Source organism: Phallusia mammillata, chromosome 3 (assembly GCF_965637545.1).
Source record: "Phallusia mammillata chromosome 3, kaPhaMamm4.hap1.1, whole genome shotgun sequence".
NCBI classification, from domain to species: domain Eukaryota; kingdom Metazoa; phylum Chordata; class Ascidiacea; order Phlebobranchia; family Ascidiidae; genus Phallusia; species Phallusia mammillata.
Genome location: NC_137254.1, coordinates 31,064,607 through 31,080,117, shown reverse-complemented (window position 1 = coordinate 31,080,117; position 15,511 = coordinate 31,064,607). Strand labels below are relative to the sequence as shown.

The 15,511-nt window shown below is 38.4% G+C and overlaps 2 protein-coding genes across 2 annotated transcripts in view; one reads left to right on the top strand and one right to left on the bottom strand.

Annotated features, from left to right (window-relative positions):
* The window catches only part of LOC145220532 (uncharacterized), a 60,839-nt gene that overhangs the window by 37,201 nt on the left and 8,127 nt on the right, over positions 1 to 15,511 (top strand). Inside the window, exons 23-29 of the mRNA XM_080087747.1 lie at positions 9,729 to 9,890; positions 11,082 to 11,194; positions 12,031 to 12,130; positions 12,784 to 12,915; positions 13,653 to 13,832; positions 14,990 to 15,062; positions 15,124 to 15,257. Coding sequence (XP_079943873.1) covers positions 9,729 to 9,890; positions 11,082 to 11,194; positions 12,031 to 12,130; positions 12,784 to 12,915; positions 13,653 to 13,832; positions 14,990 to 15,062; positions 15,124 to 15,257 — 894 coding nt within the window. The remainder of the gene's footprint in view (positions 1 to 9,728; positions 9,891 to 11,081; positions 11,195 to 12,030; positions 12,131 to 12,783; positions 12,916 to 13,652; positions 13,833 to 14,989; positions 15,063 to 15,123; positions 15,258 to 15,511) is intronic.
* Positions 1,302 to 6,114, bottom strand: LOC145220533 (NHL repeat-containing protein 2-like). Its single transcript, XM_080087748.1, has 5 exons — positions 5,936 to 6,114; positions 5,180 to 5,335; positions 4,230 to 4,427; positions 3,107 to 3,448; positions 1,302 to 2,386 (listed from the first exon to the last, which is right to left on the bottom strand). The coding sequence occupies exons 1-5, from the start codon at positions 6,091 to 6,093 to the stop codon at positions 1,876 to 1,878; spliced, it is 1,365 nt and encodes a 454-aa protein (XP_079943874.1). The 5' UTR covers positions 6,094 to 6,114; the 3' UTR covers positions 1,302 to 1,875.

Below are 15,511 nucleotides of genomic sequence, written 5' to 3'. Positions count from 1 at the left end.
AACAAGTCTATTAAGCAGGAAATTCTTAGGCGGCGTTTTTACACAAGACTAATTAACGTTTCATCACACTGTACGACTTTACATAAGGACTAGGTTCCAATATTGGGGGGTGACACTAAAACGCTGAATGGGCGGGACGTCGCGGAAACCGCTCAATATCGGGTAAATTGCTGACGGTTAGTGCTATTAGGGTTGGGTTGAGGTTTTATAATAGTATATGAATCAAAAAATGTCCCTGCCTAAAACTTATTCAACTATTTCCTGACATTAGGCAAAAATGCTATGGCGGGACGTTTCGGGCGCGGAATGTAGTGTTCGGCGGAATTTTTTTTAATGATTTTCTATTATAAAACCTTATCCCAACCTTAATAGCTCCAACCGTCAGCAATTTAACCCGATATTTAGCGGTTTTCACGACGTCCCGCCATCTCCCGCCCAGTCTGCAGAGTGTGGCAGCTGCACGCGCGAGTTTTTTTTGAAACAAAATTTTTGCACGCCAAGTTTTGGGGTTTGCACGCGAAAATTTTGCACCAAAGGCATTTAATTGGGCTGTATTGACCTCTTTTATTTGCTTTGCGCCTGCTGAAATTGGTCTTGCACGCGAACTTACGGGTCGTGCACGCGCGCACGCGGGACATGTAGGTCCTGCACGCACGAGATCTCGTCGGGAACTGCCATGTTCTGCAGACTGGTCTCCCGCGACGTCCCGCCCTCCATTCCGCCCATCCCGCCCGTCCCGCCCATTCAGCGTTTTAGTGTCACCCCCAATATTGGGTAGAGCTACTAACACGGTACGTTTCTCCTGATCCAAAAGTGTTTAATTTTCGATAGGTGGCGTAAAGAGCTGAATTATTTATTTAGCGGCTATAAATGGGTTGGGAAATATTTACATAAAATTTTTACATTAGTAACTAATTTTTTGGGTTAGTTTTGTTGAATTTTAAGTGCTAATACCTTACCCCAACCCTAATAGCCCTAACCGTTAGCAGTTTTTTAGATATACCGTTTTGAAAATTAAGCACTTTTGGATCAGGCGTAACGTATCGTGTTAGTAGCTCTACCCCAATATTGATGTTGCTAGATTTTGCTGATTGTGTGCTCACGTCACCTAAAATCCCGCTCAGGAAGCAATAGAAATCGTAATTTGTTTTCGATTGCTGAAACTTTGCCAACGCACACTTTTAAAAGACTTTAATTGGAAAAAAAACAGGAAAATTAAGTTATTTTGATAATAGTTTTAAGCTTCAATTACAAAATAACAAAATCCGAAACAATTTTGGATGAACTGTTTTTTAATCGAATCCTTTTCCTTTTGTTTATTTTGCACATAGGCCCTTTTGAAAAGCATGCATCATACACAAAAATAGGCACAAATTGTTTTACAATTTTGCTCAGGCATATCAACATGCAACAATTAAGCAGGTAAAGAAAGTACAGTGTTTGTCATTCTTTAGGGAAGGAGTTCTTAACTTAATTGGGGTTGCGACAACACAAAGGTCAAGAACCAATGCAGCGTTTACCAACAGGGGAGGAGTTTCAAAACTTGGGCTGGAATTTTACTTTAATTTTTACGTGTGATTTGTTAATAGACTCTTCAGCTTTAGAAATATAACCTGTGAAGTTGATAAGATACCCAGTTTTGAATGCTCTTTCTATGGTTTAGCTTCTACGATGTAGTATATTAGGAAGGAATGGAAATGCTGAACTGTTGCGCGAGGAGTTCTCTGAAAAAGGTCTGGGACCACTGCTTTAAGGTAACGATTTTCAGTGTTAAAGATTGTTATTACTTCCGTACCGCAAAAGTCCATCCAACAGCACAACACATACGACAACACTTAAACAAACAAGAACATAACAATTACAAATGACAAAGTTCTAAAGCCTTGATTGATATTGCTTGTTGTAAATGGCGTACTTCACTTTGATGAAAGCCATCCACCTCCGACGGGTGCAGAACAATACTCCACACAACAATGCAACGATTATGACGTACACAAACGCTGCCACGGTCGAGCGGTTATGAACAATCAAATCGCGATAGGCATCGACTTTCACCAAATGCTGCATTTTCATTTGATTAGAACTCGCCAGCTGTTGGCTTCCGAGGCTCGACACCGCCCTCACGCGGTGGTTGTACTGGTCAGTGACGTAAAGTACCTTATTGACGCTATCGAAGTCCATATTTGTCGGGTGGTAGAATTGGGCGTCGGCCCCTATCGCGTCGCGTGTTCCATAACTGGTTCCGCCGGCCAAAATGCGCAGGGTGCGGTCGCGTAAGGAATACATACTAACACAGTTGTTGCCGAATTCGACGATGTAAAGAACCTGGTTGTCTCTGTCCAAAGCTAGACCTTCCGGGTAGTAAAGAGCGCCACCCAATGGCGATCTAAAAGTAGTTGTTGATTATAGTGCAAGTGCAAATAATAGAAAATCAAAAATCAACTTGAAAAAATGTTAGTCAGCAACAACATCGCAGGGCAGGTTTAAAGTCCAACCCATGCACGCTGTTAAAGTGACAATAGTTCGCATTATATGTCCCTAGATATTTTCTTTATATATTTGTAACAGTATAGACTATAAGCTGTTGCCGCCAGGCATAATTCAGTGTTAGTTGCCCTGATGAAGGCGACCTGTATAAAAGGTCAAAACGTCAGAATAAAAATACAATTGCGAGAATGGATCTATAAACTTGATGTTATTAACAGTCTAAGGGGCGGCACTTAAACTAAATTGTATTAAACACTTGTTTTTGCCATGCGTCCAAGTTACGTGAAATATTTGTTTTATCAACAAAATTTCAGCTCTTCCGGCAGTTTTTTTATTTCTAATATGCCAACGTTTCGCCGTCCTTTTCGCTTTATAAATACTTGTGTTTGCAATTTATGTCATTACCCTGATGAAGGTGTTTCGTATGGGACATCGAAACGTTGGCATATTAGAAATAAAAAAACTGCCGGAAGAGCTGAAATTTTGTTGATATATTATGCCTGGCAGCAACAGTGTATTCATATCTGTTTTATGTCCAACCCCGTTTCTCTAAGTCCACGAAAACATCCACTTTAAATCACTTACTGGTGCATTAGCGCCATCTCGCGGACAAACTTACTTGTGGTTTAGCGCCCTCTGTCGGACAGACGTTGCTACGCCGTTTCCAAGCAACGTAGACACGTCGCCCGTCTTGAAATCAATCAAGCGTAACGCGTGGTTGTAGTGGTCCGAAACGTACATGACGTCATCGATTTCGTCATAAGCCATTGAGGTAGGATGTTGCCACTTCGCTGTAGCGAGTGACCCGTCCTTGAACCCTTTCTGCTGCGGTCCACCGGTGACCGTTTTTGTTGATTTTATTCCGCTTAGAGAAATGAGCCTGATAGCGTGATTGTCTGTGTCCGCTACGTAGAGGATTTGCTTCGAAGGGACGAACTTCAACGCTTGTGGGTTGCAAAATCTAAAAACGGACATTAAAACCGCCAAGATGGCAGAGTGGTTAGTCCAGTGTTCTTCAACCTTTTTTGAGCCGCGGAACACTTCATGCACCAAAATAATCTTGCGGAACACCAACGCAATTACAATCTTACTATTACACAAAAATAAATGACGCAAATCGCAACAGGACATTAAAACTGTTGAAAGTGGAAAAATACTTTCTTAAAAGAATAGCTATGTACCCCCATGGACTAGTCAAACTACTAATTTCTTGCGGAACACATGGCGATCTTTCACGGAGCACCTTTGAAAACCACAGGGTTCAGTGCAATCTACGTTTTATCGCCGTTTTTGCGCCAGTGTCTTTCTCGTGTTCACTCTTTTGGTGATATAAGAACGACTGTGTTAGGTAGCTGACAATACCCTGATGAAGACGCCCCGTATAGGACGTCGAAACGTCAAATGGTTTGTTTACATTTACCGGTGAACAAAGAAAAGTTGATGTAACCGCCCAATGTTCAGAAGGTTGCGGGTTCTAATCCCATATCGGTCGCTTATGTTTCCCTGAGCAAAAAAATTAGGCGGCATTGCTCCAATCCAGTGGTACCCGATAGGTTTAACTAAACGGACTTTGCATTAAAACAGGCAGTTTGACGGCGGAATCATTTACTTCGTTTCTATGGCCATTTTGAACTTGGACGTAAAAACGACATTTTGCATAGTCGGACAAACGCAAAAGGCCAAAAAGCGCATGCGTTTCAATGTCCTTAAGTTTGTCTGAGCGAAACGGGAAGTTTTCTTACCTAGCTTTTTCAATTGCGCCATCAACAAAACCACACGTGGTATCACCAGCAAACGTCGATGCCCGATTGGTCGAAAGGTCCAAGCTCCTGATTACATTGTTGCCACTGTCGGCGATATAGAGCACATCCCCTTGTCGGTTGATCGCCATTCCAGCGGAGTGGAAGAAATTTGCCGCTGTCCCGATGCCGTCTTTGTAACTAAGTATTTCCGAATGCAAAAGTTAATTTTTATATTATTTAATGATGATGTTCTGGAACAAAGCGTTTTCATCAACCTTACAGAGCTTTTCTGGCAAATGTATTTTTATTCCGACGTTTCGACGTCCTAAGCAGGTCGCCTTCATCAGGGCAAATAACACTGAATGCGACCAGTACAGTGCACGATAAACAAAGGAAAAGAGACATTTCTTTTATACTCCGAAACGTTGGTACAAAAATTCAATTGCCAGAAGAGCTCTATAGAGACCTTTATACATAAATTTGATATTAAGCCTTGCAGCAACAGCTTAAAGCGTTTACATTTTGCATGTTTTTGGTCAGTTTTGTATCCAAACTATCTACACCACAAGATACACAAAAAAGTTCGTTAAAGGACCCCGGCAGTGACGATTTGACTATTTCTAAATTTTAGCCCAATTTAATCGCCACTTTACTTGGGTTTGACATTAACCAGTTATATAACCAGTTAATACATATATATAAATTTAACTAGCTAAGTAGCTAGTTGCTGGACCTGGCCTTATGTCAAACAGTCCTAAAACAGCCTTGTTCAAGACCAATTGCCAATAAATGTTTGTTGCGTTTATTGTCTTGGTCTTTCCTGGGGCTTCAATGTATATAGACTTGTCAATCAAACTTTCGGGCCTAAACGGTCTTCTCAAAAACGACTCGGGTTCGGGCTCCGATTTTTTTACAACTCCGATGAAATGCTCTCATTGGATTTAACTTACCCCTGCTTGGATCCAGCAAGTGTTGTGACGACATCAGTATGGAGGTCAATTTTCCTTATTCTGTCGTTGCTACCGGTTACTTCAGGGCAACCACAATCGGCGACAAAGAGCGAACCGCTTTCGCTGTCAAAGGTGATTCCCCAAGGGTAGTTAAACCTGGGACAAAGACAAAAACATAAAAACCGAATTGTGAAGATTAAAATGACTTTTTAAATGGTTGAATGTAGTTTTCAACATCTAGCCAGCAATATCTAGAGACCGCCAATTGTGCCATCCATGTTTTTGCGCTCCAAAATGTTTTAACGTTGCGCAGCTATTTCCGGCTTGGTATAGTTTTAGTGCAATTGTGTCGCTATGTGTTGTATCACCAAGAGGCACAGAACATTTATTTAAAAATAGTTTTGACAACACTGTTGTCCATTCTAAAGTGTAGAAGCAACGTTGGCTGAGATAAGACGTATCAAAGCACCAAATGGAAATGACTTTAGCGTTGTGAAAGACGTCGTTGTGTTTACTTGTACCGCTTTGGTCCGTGTATTTTCTAGTGAGTTCCCCTGCAAACCGTTAATTGGTAAAACGGCTGTAAAACTCAATCATTGTAACTGAGTGTAGCCTACAGCACTATGGAAATCTCTGGAACTCAACATGGTTTAAAGAATTGTTTTACTATATAGTTATCTAAAAAAAGTTCATGTTTTTAAGTATATCATGCGCAACATGATTTGACAAAAATTTCCACCATTTGTTTATTCTTACCTTGACTGAGCGAGAGGCCCGTCCACTGAGGAGGGTCCATCAGTGCATGTATCCACGTGACCAACGTGTGGGTACCCTCCCCCGGCGATAGTTGTGACGATCCCTTCCATACCGAAACACACCGAACACACACTTAACATTACAACGAACATCAACATTGTCGCGTATTGTTAGTTAGTCGTCCTGTAGATAAAGATAAAACAAATCAAGCTAAGTGGGCTTTAATATTAGGGTGAACGATCATTGGCCTAATTGTCGCGCGAAGTCGAGGCTAAATAAAACCAACACGTTCTCATAAAATTACTAGGACTTAGTGACGATCATAAAGGCCCAAATAGACGTAAAAAGTGACAGGCTTAACTGTTCAAACGTTTCGGCAAATGCTCATGTCTTCATCAGTGATATGAAGGGCCACATCAGTTACACCCGTTTACACACTAGCATTTCAAACATGCGCTAACCTTTGTGGGAAAGCTTGTTCATGTTATTAGTCATTTGTTGCGCTTTAAACCGGTTTGCCTCATCTTTAAGCGATGCGAAAGTTTGTTTGTCAAAATAGAAAATGAAATATAAAACCAAAGTAGAGAAAAACGCAAGCCCCTACTCGTTTCTGAAACTTCCGTCTGGCATGAAACGTGAAACATACACGCAATAACTTAGCCTTAATATTTAGATTAGACTGTTGTAGAATACTTTACATCGAACCACATACTGCTATTCTGTAATTATATGTCTCCCTTATGCTTTTAAATGCATTCTGTCATAACGCAAAACTAACGTTTTTGCACGCTTGGGGTCACCAAATGTAGCGAGGTGTTTATTCGAGGTACATCGTAATAGAGTAACACAATGTGCGAATACGACGCATAAGACGAGAGTCAGAGAAAGAAGGCAATCTGTCCGGTTCGCTGTAGTATGAAGGCACACGATAACGGTAGTGAGAGAGGCCGCTACACACGGTTAAAACTTTTTATTTTTCACTTTTTTATGTTAGTTTTTCTCTTATTACTCTTCGCCAGGTTTTGAAGACAAAACTTAAGTTTTTTAACACACGCTTTTGGCCCTCATGCCTAAAAGATTCACTACTTAAGTTTACCCCAAAATCATATCAAATTTTGCTCTTAGGACTAACCCAGTTAAGAGCCACTGCTATGAAGCCTAAATGTGCCCTTTACTGTGATGTGCTCAATAACGTTTTAACCAGTGTTGCATACCAGAACGGAACGAACCGAAATAACGTTATTCGTTCTGAGCAAATCATTTATTTCGTTATTTCGTTCTGGACCGATATTTTCATTTCGTTCCGGTCTGACCGAAATAAATTTATAACGGTATTTTTCGGTATTTCGGTCTTAACAAAAGAATATTTCTTTGTGATCTTTACAGCTATTAAGCGAAAAAAGAAAGAAAGTTGCACCACACAAAAATTATTGTCGGTAGTTGTTACGTCACATAACATTTGTCAATGATGGTCAAACGAATGTAAATTGTAGGAGCTTCAATTTTTATGATAGCCTAGCTTAGCCTAACGGCGCAAAATATTTGGCAATTGTTACATGTCAAATGTCCAGAACGAAATACCGTAATAAAAAATAACGGTATTTCGTTCCGTTCCGGTATTTTGAATATTTGTTATTTCGGTATTTCGTTCCGGTATTTGAGCCAAAAATTATTTATTTCGTTCCGGTATAACGTTCCGTTCCGTTCCGGTATGAAACACTGGTTTTAACGCTGCGCAGCTCTTTCCGGCTTTGTAACTGTTTTAGTGCGATTGTGCCACTATGACTTTTTTCACCAAGCGAAATAAACTCAACTCAAACTCTAATGCAACTTGCTAAACTGGCTCCAGTAAGCATTAGTTTCAAACAGTGCGAGACAAAGTTGGGAAAATCGCTGCTCGACGCACAAACACCACACGGAACTCAATTCAAACCGAAACACTTCCTGCTGACAACACAAAGTTTAATTCTTTACCCAACCACCATATGGCTTACAACGATTTAATTTTTTTTACCATAAACGTTTGGTACGTAGGACTTTGATCGTTAAACCATTTCAGCCACGTAAACCAAAGATATTTATACGCAGTGGTGGGATTTAAATATTTCAGCCGGTTCTGTTACAAAAAGTCCATTGACAGTAACCAGTAATGCTAACCGGTTTGCTGATCTCATAAAATTTCGTGAGACGGTTCTATAGAACCGGTGCGAACAGGCTGAATCCCACCACTGTTTATAGTAATACGTAAAGGTTAAAACTGCCATATTTCTATTAACAAAAATGCAACGCAAAATCTAAACACGAATTTAAGAAACATCATAAAAATATCGCAGAAATTTCTAAATGTTTATATCAACGTGGTGTTACATTATCTTGTGCGTTGTGACATAACATATTGTTGATGATGATATGGCTGAATAAAAAATAATATTGTGCTCTCTTGGAAAATCAAACAAGCGACAAGAAAACGTCCACGTTGAGACGTTGATACAAGACAACTTTGAAATATAACCGAAAATTGTAACTCAAAAGCACATATGCTGAAAAATATGAACAATTTGAAATCAAGCTGCTATTTTTTGGTTTTTGAGAAACAACAGTCTTTCAGGAAACCAGAAAACATCAGTTAGAAATCAAGGAAATTAAGTTTCCTTCTGGGCTACCAGTAACACAAGTCACACAGCAGTTACAAAGCGCGGTAACTGCTTTGCCACATTGTTACTATCGACAAACAACATTACTTAACAACAACAAAAAACAAGTCTGTGGCACTTGTTTTTAACAAGGGATTAAAATTTCATTTTACCTCCAAATTAATAAACCAATCTTAAATACTTTCGTGCTGATAACTGATAGTAAAAACTAAAGCAAGACATCTACTTGTGACTGTTGCCTTTAGGAAAACTAATTCGTCAATACCTAAAATTACTTCAAAGTTTAAAGTTTAGTTTTAAAATATACCAACAAAATCAACACAGCGTACTATGGACGTCACGGTTCAGTAAACAAAATACAGCGCGTTTTTCTAGTGGCTACGTCAAAGTTCTGTGTAAACAGCAGCAAGAATAAAAAAGTTGACGTTATTTCAGTGAATTAAATTGTCGTGAAATTGCCGTAAACTGCACTAAAAAGGCCGGTAAAGCGTTATGGTCCGTTCGAGGTCACGAAGTCCACGATACAGAGGTAAATCTTGCTTTAACTATTCAATAACTAACACCTGACAAACAAATAGAGAAACAGTCACAGAAATTGGTTTTGGCTTTTTTGGATACTACAAGTTGCTTTTTTTTAATTTTTGAGCAGAACTCTTTATTTCCAAAAGTTCTAGTTGGTTACAGAATTCAACATCATTTTGTTTCAAGTTTATATAAGCTCTTCTGGCAAGTATTTATATTTGGAAGTGCTTGCATTTAATTATTTTTTCCTTTGTTTATTGTGCACCGTACTACGCGCATTCAGTGTTATTTACCCTGATGAAGGCGACCTGTATAGGACGTCAAAACGTCGGAATAAAAATACAATTGCCAGAAGAGCTCTGTAAGGTTGATATTATGCCTGACAGCAATAGCTGATGCATTATTTTATATTTTAATCATATTTTGCCAACTAGATCGTTTTTAATAAAAGTCTGAACTGCAGATTTTAATTTAGATTATTAAATTCAATAAACAAACATATTTATAATCTCAATATGTACAACAGTACTCCCAAAAAAACATTATATCTTGAAACTGTCGATTCAACCCATGAGATTTAAAAAATAACGAGTATTTATTTCAATCCCTCCTATTAGGATTAGTCGAATGGTCGAAAGTAACGGCGGAAGGATTTCTCTCCCACCTCAATATCGCCAACTTGCGGCGAAACATTCTGTATCAAGTAAGAGTCGCCGAGCAGTGGAAGGGAAAGCCCCAAGTACACACGTCATATAGCTTCCCCATACAAGTCAGAACCAGTAAGTTGGAAAATGGGTTTTAAACGGGGTATTATAACCAAACATACTAGTCCAGTGGTTCTCAACCTCTTCATGGACCGTGGCCCCCTAAAAGTATATTTTGGGCCTCGTGCCCCCCTTCAAGTAACAACGTAAGATCTGTGTCCCCCTGCGAAAAAACTAAATGGCAAACTAGTGTTGAAATTCGGTAATAATTTCGGATTTGAACAAGTCGAATAAAGTAAACAACAAACTGTAATCGTGACAAACCTCAATATGAATAAAGAATGTTAGGGAATAAAGATATTTGAAGCACACACTTAATTCTGCCCATTAGAAAAAAAAATGACTCACTGATTTTAGTGGGTGTTTCTGGTGAGGCTACACTGGCCCTTTGGAATACAGCTCGTGGTCCCCTGGGGGCAGAGGGCCCTGGTTGAGAACCACTGTACAAGTCAAAAGTCAAAACTGTTTTACTAAGAGTGATTATACTGAACAATATCAGACCCTTCAACAGACCTTCAACAGATGGTCATTAACGATCGCAGTTTTTGTGAAGTTATATTTGAGAATGCAAAATTATTTCCTAGTAACAGAATCAGTCAATGAATTTACATGGAATATTTATATATTTTGCCTAACTGTCATCTTCATTTCCTTATTCAAATAGAATAAATGATGCAAACCATTTCCAACGATGGGTAAAAAGTGTGGCTCATTAGATCGAACAAAAATCTAGACCCAACGAGTTTTGGAAAAACAATAAAGCAAAACTGGGAGTTGTCAAATAAAACTTTAATTACCAAGATAATTTTACATTACCAAACTAAAACTGACATCGTGTAGAAAAACGTGATGTCACTGATTTTAAAACTATTTTTTTAAATAACTTATGCTTTAAGTCAGGTGTGTGTAACCTTCGTCAGTTAGATTGTAACCTTCGTTAGCCAAAGACAGTTAGATTAGAACGCGGGTCGCACATTGATATAACAAAAGGTGATTTTACTTTGTTGCATACCCAAATATGCTTAAAATCATATTTGATTCTAGCCACACATTGCCAGGTCGCAGAAAAATAGCACCGAGCGTATTAACCTGCTCAAAAATATCTAATAATTGGACTTGTTTTCCAGTACATTTGAAATCCTAGTACAAAAAAACGCCTTAAATTTACCTTGAAGTTTTCCATATGCTGCATTCTTCTTGTTTCAGCCCCGAAGTCTTTCCGCTTGTATCTCCACCTTCCCACCCTTGCACCTCCAGGTTTGACGTCACCAACCACTCCTAAACAAGCAGAAAATGCGAAGGGAATTGTATCAGATTATGTACGTAATATACATGCAAGTCAATATATGATAAGTAATCTGCAGACAGTGCACACTGTTTCGATATATAAGGTCTCATCAGTGCAGCTGGTGACAAGATATTGGTCGTATTGGTTTGTGTTGTCATGTAACAGCACTCAGAATTTGGCGAAGCATGGCAAAGTGAGGCTCAGTGTCTGTATATCAGTAAAAATGTATAAAGCCAAGAAATTATTAGTAAGCTGCAGACAGTGCACATTGTTTCGATATATGAGGTCTCATCAGCGCAGCTGGTGACGAAAGATCGGTCGTATTGGCTAGTGTACACTGTCTGCAGCTTATCATCTATTGACTTGATACTTTTATATTTAAATATTATTTTTGGGGACTCCTAGTTAAAAGCCCGCTTAATTAATTAAGTATGTGGGAGGTATTGGTTAGTGTAGCTATCTGACGCCACTCCAGTTTGTTGGGAGTAACAGGCTAAAAAGCAGTTCCTAATCAAACCTATTTGACGCCACAACTACTGGACATAAACAACAGAAGAGACTGGTTTACAATGGCCAAGCAATTGCCTAATTCTTGTCACCAGCTGCACTGATGAGACCTTATGGGCCGAAACAGTGTGCACTGTGTGCAACTTACGTGTGTAATGTTAATGAATGGAGTTTAACAAAGCTTCAGGGTAAATATTGGAAGATTAAAATTATAAGATAAAAATACGTAAAAACTTTCGCATTATTTTGTTTCAAAAGATGCTGCGATATACAACAAACATTCTTTCAAAACCCTTTCGACTGGTTTATGTCAGAAATTTTGTTGATTTTAAGTCCGTAATGTTTTTATGTGATGAACAGGTGCAAAGGATTTTTACAAGTGACGAAGTTTTGCTGAAACACGCAGCTGTGAGGTTTGGGAGTGTGGGAGAGGTTGGATTGCAACCCCATCCTGGTACAGGTCGGAAAATGTTTGTTGTTTGCTGTTATTAATATCAATTGTTTTGTTTTTAATTTGCATGAAGTTTTTGATTTGCAACAATTATTTTCAAAAAATCTTAAGAATTAGAGTTGCATGCCTTCAGTCGCTTTTAATTCTGATGACATAATGGTGACAATAGCATTTGTCGAAACGTAGAAATACTGGCTTTAACTTTTGCTCAGATTGTTTAAAACCGTGAATAGTGTACCATTGAGAATAAGGTTTGGTATTAAAAAGTATTTAAAATTTGTTTGGAAAAAAACAAGGACTTTAAAACTATCATTGTCATACACAACATACTGCGATAACATAAAATGTTGCAATAATTCTGATGAATTGATACGTCAACTGTCCATAAAAGAACTTTTCCAATCCATCAATGCCTTCAATTCAATGTTTCTTTTTTTTCATTTTTTTTTTCTTTTTTTATTTAATTCAATTTTAAATTTTTTAATTAAAAAAATTAAATTTAATTCAATTCGCCTTCAATGGCCCTGGCGTACTTTGACTTATGGATGACCCCAGTGTGAATGTATTCATGTTAGCTATCTTATATAATGGTTTCTCATTTGATCGCTACATACACAAGCTTAGATTTTGCACATTTTTAACCCTCGCTCAACCACCCTCAGGTTCAATCGCGTTTATGATGATTTACTTCACAATCCGGAGCACAGCAGTAGTGAGATTTCTGGAGAAAGCTTACAAGAGCGGAGAGGGAAAGGAAAATCTCAACTGGCCAATTCATTTGTGGAAACTCGAAGGTTAGAAACCTGTTTATTTTTTTAATTCAGCAAATAAACGAACTGAAAGCTGTGAGAATATTACCACAAAGTAAGCTTGCAAAAAATACTTAGTTCGTTACCAGTGTGTTTTTAAATACTTTGACGCGATAACAACTGATATGACTCACAATGATTGCAACAGAACAACGTTTCTTTCTTGTACTACCTCTCCTATTTTTAACACACCAATCCCACGTACCTATTCTAATAAACCGAAAAGATTTGAGCTAAATCATTCTTACCCCAAGAGCATGTCAGCCTTGTCCTCAGGGGCAGGGGTGCTTAACCAGGGGAAAGTTTATCCCCCTGCCTGGGGTACGTAGCAAAAAGGCAGGAGGGTATAATAAACAGTGCCAAGATAAAGGTTATGAAGGTTCATTTATGAAACGTAAAGTTTCAGTATTGTTTAGAACATTCTTGAAACAAATTTCCATGACTACACCATTGAATGCATAACAACGCTCTCATTTTGCACCAGAATTGAAAGTAACCTATTAAAATTTTGTATATTTCCGTCATTCATTATAGGATAAGAGTGCAAAGAAATTTATTAAACGTTCAAAGGGTATAGCAGTGCAAAAAGTTTAAGAACCACCGCTCTAGGGGTAATTTACCTGGATGAAAAACGTTGGACTAAATAACAAGTCATGTCATCATCAGTGATGCAATCAATCAGCAAGTTTAAAACCGGTGACGCTGCAACAATTGTTTCACAGATGTGAACGAATGCACGTCCCCTGAGTGGAACGATTGCTCTCTTCACGCGGATTGCCGAAACACCAATGGAAGTTACGAGTGTTCGTGCAAGAGGGGGTTCTTGGACGGTGGTATGCTGTATAACTTCCTGAGGGGCAGACATTGCGTGTCACTTGAACAAACCACAAGGACATCTCAAGGTCGTTTGGATATGATATCATATTATCAAGTGTTTTCACTTTTTTACAGCGTAATAGTAGCAAAAACCGACTACCAACGTATAAAAACTCGAATATATTGATTAGGAATGAGTAGCACAATGAGACTACTCTATAGGAATGAGATTAATCTAATCTACTCCACTGTAGTATATTATAAAAGTCTAACACTTCGCAACATTTAAGTTCGTACCATTTAATACTCCTGTCGCATCGCATGTTCTTACTTCAGTATAACGGTTGCCAGTGTGCTCACTGAGAATGATTAAAAAGTATATTAGAGTCTATTGAAAGTCAATTGAAAGCCTAGAGCAGTGGTTCCAACCGGGGAGGAATTCCTCCCTAGGGAGGAATTTTATGAGTTCAGGGGAGGAATTTCATAAAAACTATAAAAAATCATTTACATTGGAAACGTTACATAATATTTTTTTACATACATTATTATGTCCATTATAATTTGGACCCGGTTGTAAAAGATTCTGAAATGGACATCCCTAATTATAAAGCCTATTTCAAATTGCTTCATTTTTTTATGTTGTATGTGTTTTTCGTCTTATGGGGAGGAATGGATAGTTCGAAAATGGGCAAAGGGAGGAATGTAACAAAAAAGGTTGGGAACCACTGGCCTAGAGCCTTTAACACAGTGGTTCTTGAACCTGTTTGGTGCAGTCCCCCACTAAAGTCGCTCACCAAGTTCGAATTTCCTCGTTTTATGATAAGGTTTTGTGCCCTACATAAAAAAATGTTCTTTTATTCGATTGAAATACTTAACTCTGTGACGGAACAATCCAATTAATGATCTTATATATTCAAGTAAAACTTAAAACAACATTTGGGTACCATTGACTTACATAATTTCTCTTTGTATACATAACTTCACACTGGTTAAGAACCACTGGTCTAGTAGCTGAACGTGCGTCTAGTTGGCCTGTGATACGAAATTTCCGTGTATTTGTAGACTCAAAAAGACCTTTTAACATAGTTTTTGATACGAAATTTTTAGCCAACGAGTTTTAATCAATTTGTGGCCAAAGTCATGTATTTAATGCACACATGCACAGCACATAACTCTACGTTGGCATCCCTCTCTTAAACAAAACAATTTGAAACCACGTTTACCAGTTTTTTTCGTCTTGTAGGAACACTTCCCAACAATATTCAGACATTAACTTCAACAACACGGCGAAGTTCAACTATGACCGAAATTTTAAGGTAAAACACTTTCAAAAAAAATCGCACCATTTCACATGATGTAAAACTATTTCAAATTTAGGTCCAACAAACCACCTGTACTCTCTACTTCCACCTCGCGGGATCTCAAACCGCAGACAACGAAACAAGTTACTGTTACGTCACAATCCAAACAGTGCCCCAGAGGTCAACGAAAGGTCAACTCAATATGCAGAGGTAAGCTAAAGAGCAAAGTCCTATGATGACCTTAAGCGTAGAATCACAAGCTGGGAAATGTTTATTTCCAGGTCAAAATCAATGGACAATCTTATAAAAAACAAATTAATTTCGCTAAAAAGCATCTTCAGTGTCTATAGAGAGCGATAAAAGAGATTAAATTTAGATTTTGGCAATAGTTCCTTCACAGCCACAACTGAAAGTCAATCGTAGAAATTTGTATAATGACGTATTATATCGTTATGACGTTATAG

Bases quoted from the DNA above. Each gene is read 5' to 3' on its own strand.
- LOC145220533 (XM_080087748.1), bottom strand. From the start codon at position 6,093: ATGTTGATGTTCGTTGTAATGTTAAGTGTGTGTTCGGTGTGTTTCGGT. The intron at 5,336-5,935 runs GTAAGAATAAAC...TCTTTGTCCCAG, and splicing joins GGGCCTCTCGCTCAGTCAAG to GTTTAACTACCCTTGGGGAA. The intron at 2,387-3,106 runs GTAAGTTTGTCC...AACTACTTTTAG, and splicing joins CAGAGGGCGCTAAACCACAA to ATCGCCATTGGGTGGCGCTC.